This window comes from Mugil cephalus, chromosome 8, assembly GCF_022458985.1.
Source record: "Mugil cephalus isolate CIBA_MC_2020 chromosome 8, CIBA_Mcephalus_1.1, whole genome shotgun sequence".
Classification (NCBI taxonomy): domain Eukaryota; kingdom Metazoa; phylum Chordata; class Actinopteri; order Mugiliformes; family Mugilidae; genus Mugil; species Mugil cephalus.
In genome coordinates, this window is record NC_061777.1 from 11,514,409 (window position 1) to 11,534,126 (window position 19,718).

At 43.6% G+C, this 19,718-nt stretch overlaps 2 protein-coding genes across 2 annotated transcripts; both read right to left on the reverse strand.

Annotated features, from left to right (window-relative positions):
* Positions 1-2,713: 2,713 nt before the first annotated feature.
* Positions 2,714-15,302, reverse strand: pggt1b (protein geranylgeranyltransferase type I, beta subunit). The gene is made up of 9 exons (XM_047592428.1): positions 15,041-15,302; positions 14,399-14,517; positions 12,060-12,124; positions 11,585-11,736; positions 11,140-11,272; positions 9,286-9,331; positions 7,584-7,768; positions 6,121-6,229; positions 2,714-4,285 (listed from the first exon to the last, which is right to left on the reverse strand). The coding sequence occupies exons 1-9, from the start codon at positions 15,166-15,168 to the stop codon at positions 4,119-4,121; spliced, it is 1,104 nt and encodes a 367-aa protein (XP_047448384.1). The 5' UTR covers positions 15,169-15,302; the 3' UTR covers positions 2,714-4,118.
* A 22-nt stretch (positions 15,303-15,324) lies between these two features.
* LOC125012458 (coiled-coil domain-containing protein 112) lies at positions 15,325-19,492 on the reverse strand. Its single transcript, XM_047592427.1, has 14 exons — positions 19,417-19,492; positions 18,775-18,893; positions 18,450-18,571; positions 18,156-18,245; positions 17,870-17,945; positions 17,586-17,712; positions 17,240-17,356; positions 16,961-17,098; positions 16,556-16,677; positions 16,349-16,475; positions 16,020-16,187; positions 15,806-15,904; positions 15,609-15,727; positions 15,325-15,517 (listed from the first exon to the last, which is right to left on the reverse strand). The coding sequence occupies exons 1-14, from the start codon at positions 19,459-19,461 to the stop codon at positions 15,487-15,489; spliced, it is 1,500 nt and encodes a 499-aa protein (XP_047448383.1). The 5' UTR covers positions 19,462-19,492; the 3' UTR covers positions 15,325-15,486.
* Positions 19,493-19,718: the final 226 nt, after the last annotated feature.

Sequence of the window (19,718 nt, forward strand, 5' to 3'; positions counted from 1 at the left end):
AAGCACTTCAACACACAACATGCCATCGTTTGCATATCCACTTCCTCCAACGTCTCACCGACGCGCTGCAGCTGTAAACATTTTTTTTTTCTTCTTGAGCACTTGCACAATAGAAGTCACATATTTATAGACATTTACATATGTATCTACACTCAATATTTCTACAAAGCATAGAAAAAATAAATTCCATTACATTTATCGGTACATTATTCATTATTACATTATGTATATTGACTGACGACGGAGCGAGGGCTTGCGGTTGACCACGCAGACTTTCACATCTCTGCAGCCGTTTTAAAAGCGCAAAGATTAGGTCCCCTCTTTTCGCGCTGCGGGGCCTCGACTGCAGTATGTAGGTGGCGAAAAGGAGACGCCGTGTAACGGCGGCTGAGACTCAGCCCTCATCTGCAGCCAGTGGCAGATCCATCCATCCATCCCATCTTTCATGCTTTTTAAAGTCGAGCAAGCACTTATGGGTTCTGCCTCCGTGAATTCTCCTTTCCTTTCCGGGAAATATCGATCAGGCGTGAACGCACAAAGACGGATTCTCGACAGAGCCGTTACCCTCTCTGAATGTTCACACACATTTAGGATACGGGTTTCCTCCTTCGGAGGAGAAACCCGGAGAGAAGGAGAATTCAGAGAGCAGTGACCCAAGGTAACGCTGCATGAGGCACATTTCAGAGTCAAGTTTGAGCGAGTGAGTGGCCTCGTGATGAGGCCTGGCCTAAGGACGCCAAGGACAGGGACAGGGTCTTAAACAGGAGGTAAACGCCACAGCAGAAGACGCATGGGAGACGAGATCATTCGATTTCAATTGATCTGGTACTGCCGTGTTTCAGCAGCAGCAGCAGCAGCAGCAGTAATTTTCTCAGAATAACTTGTATTACTCCAGACTCACACAAATATTAGCTATACATTGAAAGAATTAAAAAGCACATTATGTTGGAATTTGGATCTTTACATCTTTTCTGGCTCAATCCAGCAGCTGTAATATCTGAACAATGTGAAATGATAAGAAAATATACTGCGGTGGTACAAAAAAAACAAAAACAAAAAGGTGATGGCATGAAGAAAATTCTACTTTATGAACAAAACACGTGAGGAAGGATCCACATAAGTAACCGTAGCAAAACCTTTCGTCTCGAGGGAAGCGGTAAAATAATAAAACATTATATCATTAGATGAAAAGCGAGAGATTTTTGCACCAAAAAAAAAAGAGAGGTGATGTAAAAGTGGGGGTTTGGTCTGGGTTCAGAGAGGAGATCCAAGGCTCCGTCAGTTTACTTTTAATAATAGATGCTCCAAATGATTTATTTATTCAGCTCCTCTCTTCTCCCCTTTCCTCCGTCTGCCTGGCCTGGGTCCCGTGTCTGAAAAGGAGGGCAACTTCACAGGAAGGGCAACAGGGCCAGGGACACGGCCTTATTTGTGACGGCGGAATGAATTTTATATTTCCACTAGACTCCTGCAGGCGATGTGTTGCAGGGAGACGACTGTATTCCTGGCCTGCTGTGAAATTTCATCTCGGGGAGCAGGTGTTTGCCGAGACAGCGGCGTTATAATGAAAGGGCGTGGCTTCAGCATGGGGGCGCGTTGTTGGGTGGAAATCACGAGAACGGATGTCAGGGCAGGAGGCTCAGAGTCGAGACGTGAATTTGTTAAGGTTCTTCTTTGATATGTAAAACTCTACCTTTAAAACTGAACCTCGCGTCAAGTGGCTTTATATAAATCTAGTCAGTATCAATGTTGACATAGACCTTGGTGTTCCACTTATAAAGAGAATAATAACCCAATCAGATAAAAAATACCTCACGTAACCAGCTCAGTCTGAACATACTGGCCTGGCTGGAAGGAATTTTCAATGAGATTGACCAATGGTGTCTTTTCATACTCGATTCAAAGGGTAAATATCAGCACCCAATAGTTTGATCTAATCAGTTTTCTCTCTGGTTGGAGTAAGTTTATTCTTTTTGTGCGCACTTGATGTTCTTGGGGTAGACATCAGTTGACGTGAGGAGTTTCTGGGAGAAACAGACACAAAGGCAAGTTGATTTGAAAAGATGATCAAAGCCGAACTCTATGTGGGAGAGTAGGGCTGAGAGTCTGAATCTGTCTTGGTCATATTGTTCTAATGAATAAACTTAGTGTTGTCAAGAAATTCTGGACTAATCTTCTTCTTCTACTATTATATACAATGATCAGAAATTAGATTATGACCACCTTCCTAATATTGTGTTGGTTTCCCTCGTGCCTCCAAAACAATTCCCGTCTCCTGTTGTGTGGCAACAGGATATTGTGAGCGGGGGTCTTTGAGTCCTGTGGGTTGAGGGGAGGGGCCTCTGTGGATCATGACATCAGGCTGCATCCTGCTGGGGATGGCTGCTGCCCACAAGGAGTGTCACTGCTATGGGGTGGAGGTGTCTGGTCTGGTGTAGGTGGGTGGTACATGTCTAAGTAACATCCACACGAATGCAAGGTCCAAAAGTTTCCCGGCAGAACATCGGTATTGTCACAAGATGATGTTATTTACCTCTCCTGTCAGTGGTCATAATGTTATGCCTGATCAGTGTACTTCATCCAGAGTTGATACTTCACAGCAGAACTACGTTTCCAAAACTGAACTTTCTGATTAACGTTCTAAGGCATGTAAACCTGAATAAATGAATACTGGGCGAATTAAGGCAATGTTTCTGTTTCTTTTTTGTTGCTGTTGTTGTTGTTAACGTTCTGCTGGTGCGTTTTGTTCTTTGTTGGATGCCCTGCATCCCTCACTGGACCCAAACCAACAAGTCAATTCGCAGCACTGTTCAAAGGAATGGATTTCTTCGAGTTATGGTGCCACTGGCTCATCTTTCCCCTATTGATTTCAGACAGCTTAGCCTTGAAGGGAGCACAGACGCTGGTGGAGGAGACTGGTTCAGATCAGATCAGTTCAGAGCACAGGAGTCACAGGGCGTCAGGATGGGATCTCCAGCTAGAACTGACATGTTCTACCTCGCAGCAAAAAGGATGGGGGTTCTCTTTTCTTAACAAATTCCCTTTGGGAGCCCAATCTATTGCTCTGCTAGCTTTTAGAAAGATGTGGTATGGAATGATAAGCCAAAGTATTTTTGATCTCTTAAGAGTTTTTTTTTTTTTTCCCCCTCCAAGATTTGTCCCCTAAGGTGGTTGTTGGTTCTCAGCCACCTTTTCCACTCTTGATCACTGAACAAAGCCTGCAGTGTAGGAACTGGAGGATGCTGAAGCGAGGAGCTGAGGAGAGCGAACCTGACCGGCTGGTATCACCTCTGGGACGGGAGAGCTTGAGGCTTTAGAGAAGCTAACGAGAAAGGTCAGGATGGAGACGTAAAGAAGGCATCATAATAAAAAAAAAAATAAAAAAATCTGTATACACTGTCTGGAGGAGAGTGTGTGGAACCGCTTTCTCCTCCTTTAAGTGAAAAGACTGAATAATTGGCCTAACGGTTCCCACATTCCCCCACAAATTACACCAAAAACATCGGGACGTTATTCACAAAATGCAAAACCAAAGCTAGGACATTACTCTAGAGACGTTTTACAATATGGTTTATATACCTCCTGCGGATCCTCCCTCATATTGGGAGCAACATTTACAGATGTTTCTCATGTCTGTGTCAAGTGCATCAGTCGTGTTGATCCTTGGCTTAGATTTGTGTTGTTAACTATGAGTCTTGGGAGCGGGAGACGTCAAAAGGCCGTTGTCTAAAACGTCGGCGACACAGAGGCACCTGGAATTTCTTCCCGGCGTCTCAAATTTGACTTTCTGGCACATCGTTTTATTCCCTCAAGCCACAGTGAGCAGTTAATGACTACCGTGTACTAATAAAAAGGCAGCAGAAAAGTGTGTGGCGTATATTGCTTCACAGAAACGTTGCTTTAGATGGATTTAAACTGAGCTCCCCGAAGCTACTACTTTGTAGCTTGGGCCTTCCGAAAAAAAAAAAAAAAAACAACAACAACTTCTCGATTCAGGCAATGAGAAGGCCTCTCAGATGAGTGACCGAACGTCTTTGAGAGCAAAAGTCCAGTCGTCTCTGAACGACCACCGTTAGATGTTCCTGATAACTGAACCTGTTTCGGAGGCAGGGCTGCTGTCAGTGCTGTCGGCCGCAGCCGCCGGCGCCGTCCCTCCACGTCTGCTGCAGCTGCTGGAGGTGCTGAAAGGCTCTCTGGGTGATGTTAAGAGCTGGGTGGACCTTCCTCAGGGTGGGCTCGCCGATCAGAGACAGGCCACACAGCCCTAAGTAGGCATGGAGAGGGTCTGGCAGAGGGGAATGGAAAACTAGGTCAGAGATGCGTGAAAGCACCTGCATGTGACAGATCCGCGCCCTTAACAGCCCGAGATAAAAACAAAGACAGCATGTCGCTTCTCTCACCATCACAAAGCCGATAAAACAAACAACCTAAGCATTGTTTGTGGCGCACTGCACCTTTAAGTAGATATACATTATGCACGCCGGTTGGCCCCTGTGGTCGGTTCCCTCCCCTGGGACGAGAGTAAAAGCCTCACAGACCAGTAAGTGGAGCGGTAATTGAATTATAATGAAATGACAGATGATTGGACACGGACATCGGAATCAATCAAAGCGCCATTAGTAGCATCAGTCACGAGTCAATACGCATTCAAACTCAGACTGGACAGGGAAGATGTCTGAATTAGTCCAAGGACTGAGGAGGAATTTGATTTAAAAAAAAAAAAAAAGAAAAAAAAGAGGGTATTTTCATAATAGGTGAAAACGTAATAATGACCAAGATGATGGCGAACAGCAACATGCTAGTGCCTCCTTGCGGACATAAAGTCTACCCGTGTTCTGCACACAAGATTTTACAATATTGCAACTTTAAAAAAGCCCCTATGTATTATTTTGTCTGGGTTTGTTACCTGCAGTAACAATTTTTTGGCAACTTGCGTGCAGAGGAAATTATGTTTACGAACCTTCAGGGTGAACTTGCAAATAGCTGAACAGATTCTGTCCATTTGATGTGGACAAGTCCAATAATGACCTTCTGCTAATCACCAGCTCGTGAAAACAGCTCCACTATGATCACCAGCTACTTGCCAGTTGTCATTCTGCCATCGTCCTTGTTACACGGTGGAGTCTTAGAGATTTGTGCTGTATTTAAGCAAGGACACAGCAAGGACACAGCCTTCACCTGTGTTGTATAGTCTTGACTATTCAGTTCTGCACTACGACCAGGCATGATACTGTCAAATTAATTTTCAACACTCAAAAAAAAGCTTTCAATCAAATAAATACAGGACTCTTTAGAAATGACATAAAAAAGCAAATATTCAGTCACTTGGATCCGTTTCTGAGATTATGGGTCATTTTTAGATTCAATTCGATAACTTTACATACTGTACATTTGGATGTATTTGGTGCAAATCTGCCTAACAAACACCTTCTTCTGTAGTGTTACCTTCCCATCTACCATCTAGAGCAGATCCCGCATATCAGCAGCTGTGCATGACTGCAGTGCTCCAGTGTCATCTGTGCCCACACACAACCGCAGCAGCGTCCCTTTTATTGCCTAAAACTCCCCTTTGTTCGTTTGTATTTGCAAGGCTTTGTCATCCCACTGTGTGTGTTTTTTCTTTGTCATTGTTTCTCCCACCCCATCTTCCGTGCCTCGTCCCTGTAACAAGAATCTCCTATGTCCTTGGGCTACCGACGAACAATCGCCTCATCAATTACACATTACAAGGGTGAGCGAGAACGCACAAGCGCGCACACACAAGCGAGAGCGCCATTGAAGTTTAGGGTTACAAGAGCTTTTCCATTGATCTCGAGTAAAACTGGCAGCCGCAACTCCACCCTGACCTCTGTGCACCTGTGGAGGTTGAAACTACTCCTCTGAATGAGACGGAGAAAAATGAATGATGCGGAATGTGCTCAACGTCCGGATCCACCGGCTCGTTGTCTTTAATGGGAGACGTTTGAAGTAAAATAAATGGAAACCTCGTCATTAAAGTTGGTACCGAGCTCCACTCCAGTTTCATTTACATCACTACTGCACAAAAGCACAAGTCAGCAACACTTGACTATGACTTTCCAGTACAGTTTTTGTTTTTTTTTTTTAATTTAAGTGATTTACCTGGATGACTGTCCGGCCACTTGGCGAAGCCCCCGACCAACCGATCCTGCGTGGACAGAATGAAGCTCCTGTTCTTGTCAAAGTTGGTGTATCGGAACACATCTAACAGCTGAAAGAACCAAAACACAAACCATTAAACTGTACCCGAATTAAAATACATGCATGTCAAGCGAGTCACACAACTGTATAATCACAGGATTTCATTTGGTTCCTGCAATCAATGTCATACTTGATATTCACCGTCAATAAAGAGACCAGAGGAGAGAACATTTTTACTTTTGCTGCATACAAATATTTTGTTTCAGTTAATTCCTCTTCTGGCACAGTTTTGACCCAGAAACTCAGTTTCCCTGCTTTGAATTTGCCCTTGTGTGTGTGTGTATGTGAGTGTTTTTGTACAAGTATCTTTCTGAGGACCACCACCAGAGTAAGGACATCCGTGCAAAGTGAGGACATTTTGGCCGGTCCTCATTTCTTCACAATTTACGATGTTTGAGAGTTAAGACTTGTTGTTAGGGTAAAGATTACAGTTAGGTTGGGTTTAGGTCTCGGTACTTAGTCCACCTTTACACAAATCCGATTTTGGGGTGAAACCGCATGAGTCTTTTAACGTTTAGGCCGAACGTCGTGACAGATCCAGATTTTTTGATGACTAGAACTGCACCTCTTTCAATCGAAGTTGCAGAGTGAAAAAGACAAATACAGAGTCTGTGAGTATTTCTTCTTTTTTTTTTTGGCTGAGTTTGGTAGCAGAAACAGCACCACCCATAGGCCCGGGATATGTACTACAGCTTTTCTAGATGCGATTTTGCAGCGGATCTACCTTTACCGGCGAAATTTTTGAAACAACACCAAGGAAAATCTAAATTATCATTTTGGTACATGTGAATGTGGCCTTAGATAAGATGGTTAGGGTAAGAAGCAAGTAAATGCATTGTGTCAATGAACGTCCTCAGAGATAGTCAGATAAACGTGTGTGTTCATGTTTGGTGGGGGGGAGGGCTTTTTTGCTTGACTACACATTATTTTGAGGGATAAAACCTGTTAAGACTTGGTTCTACAGTAACTACTATTAGGTTAGGGTTATAGAGTTCTTATAGAGTCTTATATAGTTATAGGTTCTGTCAATAGAACATCCTTACAAAGATAGAGACACAAATTTTAATGTGGGTGTGTGTCTCTGGCTTATTCGTACCCGTCAAGCTCACAATTTGCTTGATCATACTTCGAGCATAGGTATGACCGACATACTAAATATTTTTTAGGTTTTGCGCATGTAGATGTGGATTAAAACCAGTGGTTTAGACACGTGACGTGTTATCCTGTGTGGTGCAAGACTGTAAACGGCAGAAAAAAGCAGAAAACCTACAAAATACTGAAACGGAAACAAACATGTTGATGCGTGCAGGAGGGTGTGTGTGTGTGTGTGTGTGAGTTAATGCATGTACGGGTCTGCTCTTCACCTCCAGCGTAGCGCCGACCCAAAAGGAGTAGCACGTGTCTACGGGTTTGTTGGGGCGCCCGTGGAAGCCGCTCTGCTGCCTCATGATGCACCACCGCCGGATCCTGTCCAGCTCCCGCTGGCTCAGCGCCTCCTCCAGTCGGCCCATCAGACACAGGGAGGCGATGGCGCAGTACGTCCAGCCACCTGGACACGGAGACGGGCAGGAGCGTGAAACACACACATAAACAAGATAATGTGCAATCCATAACACAAAGACGCCCAATTAGACTCCACTACTGCTGATTTTTGACAATGAATCACAAATTGAGAAGCCGTTCCTGTGGTTCGTTCGGACGTGTCTTGATGACAGACACCTAGATGATTACAGGGCTGCAATAAAAACAGAGGGCGTGTCTGCGTGTGAACCGTTCACTGCCAGATAGCACGCTGCTACACACACTTTCACCCTCCTCCTTAGTAGTTACACCCACACGAGGCTAAATTATGTTTTGTGCGAACATACAGAATAATTAAAGATGTGTGAGCGGAGCGAGGACGCTTCAGGCATTCTTTTTTTAAACATCGGATTTGGAAATTATCGCGCCTTTACGACTGCAGTCACACTAGCATGGGATCGTGCATTGATTGATGACGGGCTGTTATCAGCGCAGCAACAAGTGGCAAATATCCATCACCTCCTGCAACCAAGCTGTCGACCGCTTTCATTATCACCGTGCCTCTGGCTGACCTCTAAAAATTACCTGCTTATCTGCGTTTGAGTGTTCACGTGTGAAGGAGGAGAAAACAAAGACGGGCCTTTGGGTCAGGGGTGTAAATCTGTCACCGCGTTACAGTGGCCTCTAATCAAACGCGTCTAGCTCACTAGCTGCCAGAGGCACAGGAAGAGAGAATAAATATAGATCTGAACCGTGCACACACACACAAATGTGGGGGTATCAAAAATATTTCTGGGATAATATAATGTCGTCAGATAATGTTTCACAAAGAAGAGGAAAATGTTGTGAATTTGGAGGAAATAAGACAAAAGTTAATGACACTAAATATACAAACAGAAAAGTAACTTTCTTAACTCTGGCGCATGCTGTTGTTTCTACACAATTATCAACAATGCAAGATTCAGTGTGGGTGGTCTTGGTTCTGAACAAACACACTTTAAGGGTGGATGGGTAATACGTGTCTACTGTGCATCTCTACTGAAGGTGTAATCAGCTCCAGCGGAGAGGTGGCTCTGGCTCAGTGCAACCTGTAATCACGGACACTGAATCTATTGAATGGAGGAAAATTACTAAGGCACACAAAAATCTGCACCTTCGAGCAGGTTTTAATTTTATATATATTGAATTTATGCATTCACCCCGTATCACAAAGAGAGCAGGAAATGCTTCGGAGTAATGTATGTACTCGAGCAGTGCTTTGAGACGTGGGTGAAGGAGAACGCCACGGGCTAATTTAAGCAGGGAGGGATTAATGAGAACAACGCGCCGTATCTACACAGAATGGATTTTAATTGCTAATCCTTTAAAAGCACTTATTCCCCTCCGCCACTCTCATGCCCTCTTACTGCGATACTGCCAGGGCGCACTCACAAACCTTTTGATCTAAATGTGTGTACATTTTTTTTTTTTTTTTAATTATTACATCGACTTCACTTACTGTCCTTCTAAGGCACATTTCTAGTAGCATTAGAAGATCACACTCACCGTGAGACTCTCGCCCAGCTCCCTGGCCAAACCCATTGTCGTACGACTGTGGAGAAAAACACATTCAATCAAATGTTTAAAATTGGTTCGAGGATGAAATCAGAAGAGGCTAAATAAGATAATTTTAGTTCACCCAGTTTACCATCCTCGAAAAATGTCACAATTGATGATGATTATTTATTCAACCTGACAGGAATCGTTCTGATTAAAAGCTGCGATGTGGACACTAGACAAGATTTTTTTTTGCCAGATTTGGTCTGTGATTCCCAGATGGGGAATGTCTGCACCAGTCTGCACTAGTTGGGGATGGTTGCCATGACTAGTCAGCACTAAAAATCTGTTATTGTGTCAGACAGGAACAGACCTGACCGAAAGAGGCCAGGACATTAATGGTCCACAGCTGTCAGTCACGCAAGAGTTTGCACAAGAGTTTGATGCGTTCGCTTGGTTGGTTTGATAAATCGTGCCGTCTTTGATCACTCATCAGAGGTGGTTGTTAAGTGAGTCTTTCAGTGGTCATGCAAAGATCTGATGAAGCCTTGTCTTTTCAAAATTTGTAAAGTTGTGTAGTGTGTCCCAAGCTTTGATCCATTTAAAATAGTTGGTGATCGATCGCAGCTTTGTTCATTCTTAAAAACGGTTGTTTGAATGAATCGTTGTTTCGCTACAAACATTTACAAGCTTTAAAACGACTGATAAAATGGTTTAAAAGGAGCCAGATGTTTGATATCTCTATTCTCTTAGGGCATCCTTCTTGTATTTAATTTAAAATATTAGTATAAGACGTGCCAGCGCTGGGGCAACGCACACGTTTCAGCCATTTTTATGGAGCACGGCAGCTAAATATATCTGGCAGCGACGAACGAACAGGCTCTGTGACCTCGTTCTGAGATTACAAATGGGGAAATGGAACAGATTTCACACACCTGGATACAGTTACACACAACCGCTGAAAATGTGACACAGTTTTGAGGGCATTTTATGGGAATCAATCGCCTACTACGAGCCGCCGTCCAAACAGGCTAAACTACAGATGGCGGGAGTTTGGGGGGGGAAACTGACGATGTTAAGTTCTTTTCTTTTCCGTCTGGACTCGTTAGACCTCGACAATGAGGTCGGTAAATGGATACATGGAGTCGCACACGTGTAAGTGAAACTTCCAGTGTGGCTTGTGAACTCGTCCTCTGCTTCAGTCGACTAACCTGCTCAGCCAAAGACTTTCGGACTCCACCCAGCAGTCAGTGGATGAACTTGGGATACTTTCAGTCACCGTAAACGGGCCTCAGACAGACAGTATGTACGTGTGTGTCAAAAAGGAAATCTGGTATGTTGCACACACACCCATGAAACAATGAATATACTAGATAATAAAATACACTTTGTTTAAAGGTCAAACTGAACACAAGCCGGAGTCTCTTAAAGAGCAGAGAGATGAGACGACCGCGACAACAAAACCTCAGACCGAGAGCTTTGATGGGTTTAACCACAGATATTGAGGTTAAAGGTTTGAGTTAAAATTCGCAGAACAACCGTACAAAAAAAACAAAATCCACATTATAAAATTTAAACACGACGCTTTTCTCATCGGGAGGTGGAAAACTGAATGTTCTGCAGCTTTAAGACCAGGATGCGCTGCTCAGCCCTCTCCATTTATTATAAATGAAGTATTTCTAGGCAGAGTGCCACCTCTTGAAGGTGGGTGGCCTGTTCTCCTCATTCAGCGCTGCTCTGAATGGCGCAGCGACTGTGGTCGTGTACTTTGAGAGCGGCCTGGTCTCGCTGTACTCCTCCATTGACGGCGCAGCAACAAATATTCCCGCGTCGCCTCATTCAGTCCCTCCGGCGTCCACTCACCAGGCTTCCCCGGATGTAGTCGATGGCCTTCTGGATGTCCATGCCCGACCAGTCGTCCAGCATGTAGCAGATGCTGGCTGCACAGTAGATGAACCGTATGTCGTTTTCACTTCCTTCTGGCACCGCGTAGAAACTGAAAAGAAGAAGACGCGGAAAGACAGGAAGGTTACGCCACAACTGAAAGTTAGCGGGATCAGAATAGAGACCCTGAGCCAGCAAATAAACCTTTTTGGTTAAAATCTTAACCTTCAGATAGTTTTGATGCGGTCGACGTGTGTCAGACCGCGTCAAGACTTCCGGCGTTCACGTGACGTCAGGCGCATTTGAGTCGAAACAAAAGTGTGTCAATCAGGATGCAAACGTGTGTGTGTGTGTGTGTGTGTGTGTGTGTGTGTGTGTGTGTGTGTGTGTGTGTGTGTGTGTGTGTGTGTGTGTGTGCGCTGACCTGCCGTCCTCCAGCTGCAGCGCTCTGAGACCAGCCAGGCAGGCCTGTTTGTTAACCCGACTCAGGTCGTCTCCCAGTATCAGCAGAGAGCACAGCCCGGTGTAGGTCATGGCTACGTGACCGCTGTCATATGGATGGAGCACGCCTGGACCCTGCAGAAAAAAAATATCAGAAAAACTGCATCATCATCATCATCATCATACAACTGCAGGTGACAGACAAAACTAGTAAGAAAAAGGAAGTAACAGCAATGGCATCAACCAGTGATGCTTCAACTGCAGGGATGGTGCTAACAAACCAGAGAAGGATTTCATTGCATTGATAATAACCAAAATGTCTCAGAAGCCTGAAAGCCCCAGAGCGAGCTTTATATAGACAGCAGAATTATTAAGAATTTAAAATGATTGATGCAAAGGGTCCCAAAGGGTTTGTTGAAACCTAAAAACAAGCACTGGTGGGTGACAACGGGCAGTACCTTAGTGCTGTAAGGGATTCCAATATGCGACGATCCTCGAAACCCACAACGGCTGAGGTTTGACTCTGGAAGACAAAAACACAGATGTCACACATTTTTAGGGAAAGTGGATGAAAAAAAACAGCATTATTCTGTTTTGCTGCCTCACAAACTAGGTGCCATTAACCTCACGTTGACCTTCAGTAAAGTGCTGCATTGCTCCTCAGCTAAAAGAGGTGCAATGCCGCCATCTCCTGGCTGTGGCGAGAACACAAGCTACAGAAGAATCGATGTACGAGACGTCGCGTCAAGTCAGTCAAACCATTATGAGATCAATATTCTTCCCTTTCACACATTATACGCCCATTTCTCACTCACTGAGAGGCTTATAATGCAGTGACTAAATTGTCCACACGATGGGAAGTGCTTTTATTACAACGTTGATGTACTGTCAGCATACTAATGACGCCGTGGACACAACTGTCCTCAAACCTGCTTTGAATTTGAATTCGTAACTGAACATAACTATAGAGATTAATTCAGTCAACGCACCTGCGCACAGTTAGACAGCAACGCAGCGACAGCAGTGACAACTGTTTAAAGTCTCTTAACAAAAATGTATTTCCATACTGATGACAAATTAGGAAGTCTCAGAACCTCGGTCTCAGAAAGCAGCCAGACACCAAACATATGGCAGCAGCCAAACCGAGACCAATCAAGCACGACTGTCCCTCAATGTTTTCTTGTTGACGTCTTGAATAATTAACTTAATGGGCTTCTAAACAGATGGCACAGAGTGGCTTGTTAGAGACGCACACACACACAAAAAAAAAAACAAAAACAAAAAAAACAAGTCATTAAATATTCTGAGTCCGACTTTCCCTGGTGAACGCGGGTACAGCTGTAACAGGTTAAGTGAGGAGGACACCTGGTGGCCATTATCTGTTTAGAAGATTCAAAGCGTGGGAGAGTGTTTTGCAGACTTGACAACTGTGAAGGTCACAAACTTCACAAATGAGAAATGTACGCTTGTAGTGCCTTCTATCGCAGCCTGGAGGTTTATCTGGAAAACTTAGATAACTTTTTTCTTTAGACTTGTTTTGCTTAATTTACTGTACCCTCTTAAACCCCCGTCCTAGAGACATGCACCAATCAGCTGAAAGATGGATGCCAAACTTGTTTTGGTTCAGTGGCCACGTTCAGTCCAATTTGATCTAACAGAATAATGACCCATGAGTACAGGCAACTTACAACGTTACTGTCTGTTCAGTCCTGGGTCTCAGTGTTGTATTCTGTCTATTTCTCAGACTAAACCAGTGGACAAAGTGGGAATAGCAGTTGTTTTCATGGAAAAATTGCAATTTCTGTCATTTTTGCTCTTTGCAAATTCATGCTAAGGGCCGGATTAAACCATCTGGTGGGCTGCATGTTTGACACCTGTGAGCTAAAACATTAAAGTCACCAGCAGGTGAAAAACGTTGACCATCTTGTCACATTTTGGTCAGCTGAAAAACCTTCGGTCCTGGCATTCATGTGGATGTCACTTAAGACACGTACCACCCACCTAATGATCGAGCACTCACACTCCTTAGCAACAACACTCCCCGACTGCAGCTGACATCCCGAGTAGAACAATGTAGTCTGCTGTATCTCAAAAGCTGCTTAAGAACAACTCAATACATGACAAATATGAACCACAATCTGAGTCCATGAGTGTCTGAGGGCGATGCGCTAGAACAAGCGTGACACGCAGATGTCATCGTAGGTACCCCTCACCGGTCAAAGTCTGGTCCACTGCATGTACTGACACATTTCTATCAGAACCAGCCTCAACTTTCTTTTTTTTAAACAATTTGAGCCACAGTAGCTCATCCACTCTACACATGCATCAGTGAGCCTTACACAAAAACAAAGCCCTGCCACTCGTTCACCGATTTTCCTTTCTGAAACCAATGCAGACCTGGAACATGAAAGAGCTGCAGTTTTGGAAATCTAACCGTCCTTATTTAGCCCTCATGAAAGCCACTTGAATCCCTCCACTTGCTAATTTTTCCTGCTCCACCATCAGCTTCGAGGACTTAAGGTTCACTTACTGTCTAAATATCCCACCCACCGACAGTAGCCATGGTAACAAGACAACTGGTGTTATGCACTTGACCAGTAATTATAACAGATTGAAGACAACAAGGCATTCAGGAAGTATATTTCTGAGACCCCAGTCAGAGAGGATTATGTGTCATTCAACTTACTCATGCTAAATGGTATGAGATCTATTAGGGAATGCATTGCTTTCTGTAAGTGAACCTCTAAAACCCTCTTTAAAGTCAGATGTGGCAGGAGAGAGGTGGTATGAGACTTACGATCCTCTGTGGGCAGAACCTGCAGAGAGTAGATCCACTCAGTCATGATGTTCTTATCGATCACATCGAGGGCGTCCAGCACATCCAGACCAGACAGGGCAAAGAACACGATGGTTAATCTGGAAGGAAGGCAATATTATTATTAATGATTCAGCATCCGACATCAACATTAGGGGGGCAGATAGAAGAGCTATGAATGCACAGAGGAAAACTACACAACCAAGTAGAGGCGTTGCAAACTGTGACAGTCACTCTAGACCACTGATTGTAAAATCCAATTCAAAACTTTGATTTAAAAATCTAATACTGTTTCATCTTGCAAATGCAGCTGAGCTGGAAATATATCATTTAAATTCACAGATAAATACTTCTATAAAAGAAAATGACCTAAGGTCAATAAAATAAAACTGACAGGACGGCCTGATAAAATATTTGTTATGTACACACAAAATGACAATAAATGAGTGCTGAATCTTGAATCTGCCACAACTTAACCTGCTCATATTATATTAGCGAGTATGCTAAGCTAAGTTAGCTAAGTAGCACTAGCCTCCATTCATAGCTGCCGGTGGACCCCGGCTAGCTCGGATGCTAGTCAAGTTCCTCAACCAAACATTTCTCCCGCTTTCCCGGGGAACTAACCTGGTTGTTTCCAGCGACGCGTATCTCTCGGGCAGCACCTGAAGTGTTCTCTGGAAGAATCGTACGTGTCGATCCCTTAAAAAGTCTATTTGCTCAAATTCTTCAAACTGCTTCTCCTCTTCCGCCATCTTTGCATCCGCACCTATGAGGATTCTTTTCCGGTACGTTTGTTTTTTCAAATTAAAAGCCGCGACTGCAGCAAAGACTATTCGGAAGTTTAACTCTCCAGAAGACACGGACAGTTCACATAACACAGTCTTTGAAATCAGCCCACCAATAATAAGTTATTGAGAAACGCCACCATAACAATCTTTTATTGAAAATAACAGCTGAGATGCACAACCTCGAAAAAGAAGTCAGATCAAATAAAGGCACAGTTCGGTGTTTTGGTTCCACTCCATAAATATTCTCTTAATGTAATGTTAAAAAAAAAAAAGTCTTCATCATCACAGGCCCTGTCTCCAAGTAGGAACAGCTCTGCAATAAAAAGACACACAAAATCTATTATTAAACAATCACCTATTATCATTTCATCACCAGAAACTTGATGACAAAAACTGTCAGAAACCTGTGAAACATCTGTAGCACAGGCCCTCCTCCTGAAGGTCCAACGTGCTTCATCCTCTCCTGCCATCCCCTCGTGGGACGGGTGAGCCTGGAGGCGTCTCTGCTGACTTGACCATCAACCTTAAAGAAGAGAAAAACTAAACATCAACCTTTTCCTGAGGCCACACTATAGAGAGCCTTTTAAGACACGAGCCTCACCTTCTCCTTCAACTTAGCAGCGATTCTCCTGCGTCTTTCCTCCTCCTCTTTTTCCCTCAGCTGTTTTTCATGAAACTTTGCCTCCACCTTGTGTAGATCCTGCAGAAAGACACAGTCAAGCATCAGAACTACCATACACCAAATTAACGTGTACGTTAATAAAAGATTAATGTGTGTATCTAATGTGTATGACTGGCCTTTCTGTTTCTCGTACCCTTTCATTTAAGCGTTTGATGCCCCTTGTTGCTTCTCTTCTCCTCTCTTCCACTTCTCTCTGTTCCTCCTCTCTCCTCCTCCTCTCCTCCTCCTCCTCTTTCTCTCTCTTCAGTCGAAGCTGCTCCTCGATGGTCAGCTTCACTTCCAGCTGCCGACGACGCTCTTCCTGATAAACAGAAATAAGCTGAATTGGTAAAGGTGACACAGACCATTAAATCAGGTCCGTATGTCACATGCATTGATCTTCATTCTGATTTAATTAGTATTCGCCAAATTTATACATACCGACACAATCGTGTTGATGAACTGCAATAAAACGACACACACCTTTGCCCGTTTCTGTTTTTGTATCTCTTCAACCAGTCTCTGCTCCTCTTCCTCTTCCTCCTTCCTTTTCCTCTCTTCCCTCCACTCCTCCAGTCGCCGTGCCGCCTCCCTCCTCTCCTCCTCACTCCTGAACCAGAAGAGAAGAGATCAGTCTCAGCCTTATGCTTTTGTTTCCTGTTCTATTCGGTGCTTCTGCCTCCGACTCACTTGTATTGCTGAGCCTGGCTCTTGGCCTCCTTCTCCCTCCTTTCTGTCTCCTCCTTTTCCTCCTGACTCAGTATCCTGGCCTGGCGTTCCTGATGCTTGCTGGCCTTCCACCGCTGAATGGCCTGGATATGAGGTTAAGATGAGCAGAAACTGCTAAATACATAAAAGACAGCGCAGGATTTTACCTAAAAGCTGCTTCTGACAAATCATGTTGAAATGTGATAAAGATGGTTCCAACTTTATTGTGCATACAACACGGTGGACTAAAGATAACTGCATCCATCAAAGGCAAGACCCAATAACCTCAGCTGGTCAACTTCATACACACTCAGTGGCTGAGGACTGCTCAGCAAATAAAACTTGCTCTTTTATTGAGCTCCTACATGTTCTGTTACGGTTCTCTACCTCTCTCTTTCTCCCCTGTAGATACATCAGCTCCTGATGCCATTCTTCATGTTGCTCTATCTCCTCCAAAGTTTTACTAGGCAGGTAGAGCTTGGCCTCTTTCCTGTAGGCCGGCTCCCCGCCGTGCTTTGTCCAGATCTGTGAATAAGTCAGACAAGAATTTTAAGTCTCCAGAAACACAAGTTGGACACTGTTAGGTAAGAAGTGGTCCTGCACAATGATTAGAAGGCAGTAAAATTAAAGAAAAGTAACTGACGCCGCATGACGTTAGCGTCTTACTTTAAGGTAGGCCTGGTGGTCGTATTGATCCCAGCCTCCATTAGGGCCTCCTGTCCTTTGCAGAAAGGACTCCAGTGCTCTGACCTCAGCAGGGAGGTCTCGGTCAGGAGGTTTGGTCTTATGGGGAAAAAAAAAATAAGGCTATGATTGAGTGAATTACTCATGCATTTTAAAAAATAAAATCCCTGAGAAGAAGACAAATATTCAATAACACAGATTATAAGCTGTGTGCAGATAGACGTGGTTTTCCATCTCTCGAGCTCTTAATTAATTTTATTTATCAGGTTTTAATTCTCACAGACGGTCAAACATTTTGTTGTCCATCAGTTCTCAAAGGAGGACAGACCTTAACGGTAGCAGCAGGACGTAGTTTGGGGGTCGATTTGACCGCAAGGCTCCAGTTTTCAATCTTCTTATCATAAGCAGTGATTTCCTGTCTGCACGTCCTCTCCTCCTTCAAGAACTCCTCAAAACTGAGAGAAAACAAAAAAATCAGTACACGTATTCAGTGCCAGTATAGAGCACACACCCTCTAGTAACTGTTTTAAGTGAAGCATTAATATGTTAAAGGGCATAACATTTAATAGTTTAATTAGTTAAATGTGAAAGAAGTTTGGTGTATCCTGCTACCATGAGCGCTGCTCCTCCTTCAGGGTGTTAATGGAGATTTCAACCTCTGACATTATTTCTTGCAGTTTCTCAATCACTGAAAATTCCAGCAGAAAAGCAGAAACATTATTTACAATCTCTCCAGTAAAGCTTATTTTCTTGTAGTTTATTGCACATTACAGTAACAGAGCAATGTGATACATTAAAACATTATCTTTAATGATGCAGCAAAAAAAGACACAAGTACTGTTATTGGTGACAAAATATAAATGAAAGATATTTTTCATGCATTATGAAGAAAACTTACGCTCAGGAGTTGGTTTTACATCAGTCAGGTGTGTCTGAAATTTCCTCACACCATTATGAATCTTGACGAGCTGCTTTTGAAGCTTAATCTCTAAAGAAAAGAGTGCAACGTTATGGAAAATGAGTTTTCAAGTGTTGCGGATGGATGACGATCGAGAGTGCCGTCATCTGTGAAAACCTTCCCGGCAGAGCATGCTACACCCAATATTAAAGCGCTGTCACCCTGCCACATTACAACGTCTAAGGAAAACATCCGGATAGTGTAAAAAAGAAAAAAAAAAGAAAAAAGACCCACTCTCCACATTTCTTTCCTCCTCCAGTAGTTTCTCGTACTCTTCCAGTTCACCAGACACATCTGTCCAACCGTTCTTTCTGCACTGAGCATTCAGCGTCCTCTCTTTCTCCAGCTTTTCAATCCTGTGAAAAGAGAGAGAATGTAAATGACAGACTTAACACGGCAAAAGGAAAACACACAAAATCCAAGGATATGTCAGGTTTGCGGAAATTGCAACCGCAAGTAATTTGGGACCAAGTTGGATTTCGTGCATTGTATGGTGTTCCTGAGAGATATAGGAAGAGTTGGCTTAAAATGAGAAATCCCCCTCAGTAGCTTCACTTACTGTCTCCTGTTCTTCTCTGCTTCCCTGAGAAACTGTGTAGCTTTCTGTCTGTCCAGCCTGTGATCGCCATTGCTGCCAAGCACTGGGGATGATGGGCAGGTCAGATGGTCTCCATCTCCCTGTTTAAATAAATTTAGAGAAACCAAAACACACGTGTTTAATAATAATAATAATAATAATAATAACAACAATAATAATAATAATACAGCACAATAGCATAACCATGAATTTTATCGTCGCTGTGTCCGATAATTCGGCACCAGGCCCATCCTCGTTCTCAAATAAGAGCACCATGGGTAACCAAGTAAGACGTAAGGCTTCCATTTTCGGACAGCGGCAGGTGTACCAATTCATCCTCCAACATATTGCCAGTAGTAGCAGTAATGATTAAGCTACTGTATCTCATAATGAATAGATGCATGTCTACAACTACCGTGTGTAACAAAAAACATACAGCTAAACAGTTGTCCCCTCTTATGGCTAACTTTGCTAACGTTAGCTATCAAAAAATAGCTCGCCATTCATCCATATCTACCGCTTTATCGAAAGAAATGTAAAATGTATGTGATATTTAAACTATTCTCCACTGTATAATATATTAATGAACTGCATATACGGAGAAAATGTCTCTCTGACAGATACCGAGCAATGTGTATCGCCGCATCCCGTGGTTGCTAGGGCGGCCATGTTTAGGCGAACATGTAAACAGAGCAAACTTTATTTAAAAACGGGTGAGCGATAGGCCTGTTGTTAATAGATTAGACCAGCAGAGGTCGCTGCTCGTCCTTCGCGGTCTTGTGGCGTTATCGTATGTACATGAAGCTGTTAGACTGGACCATAAACTGGAATAAATTGGTACTTTTCAAGCTCCTGCCATGATGCAAGACAACCCTATTGTAACTAGGCAACTGCAACCGTGACAACAGACTCTCTAAAATGTCTAA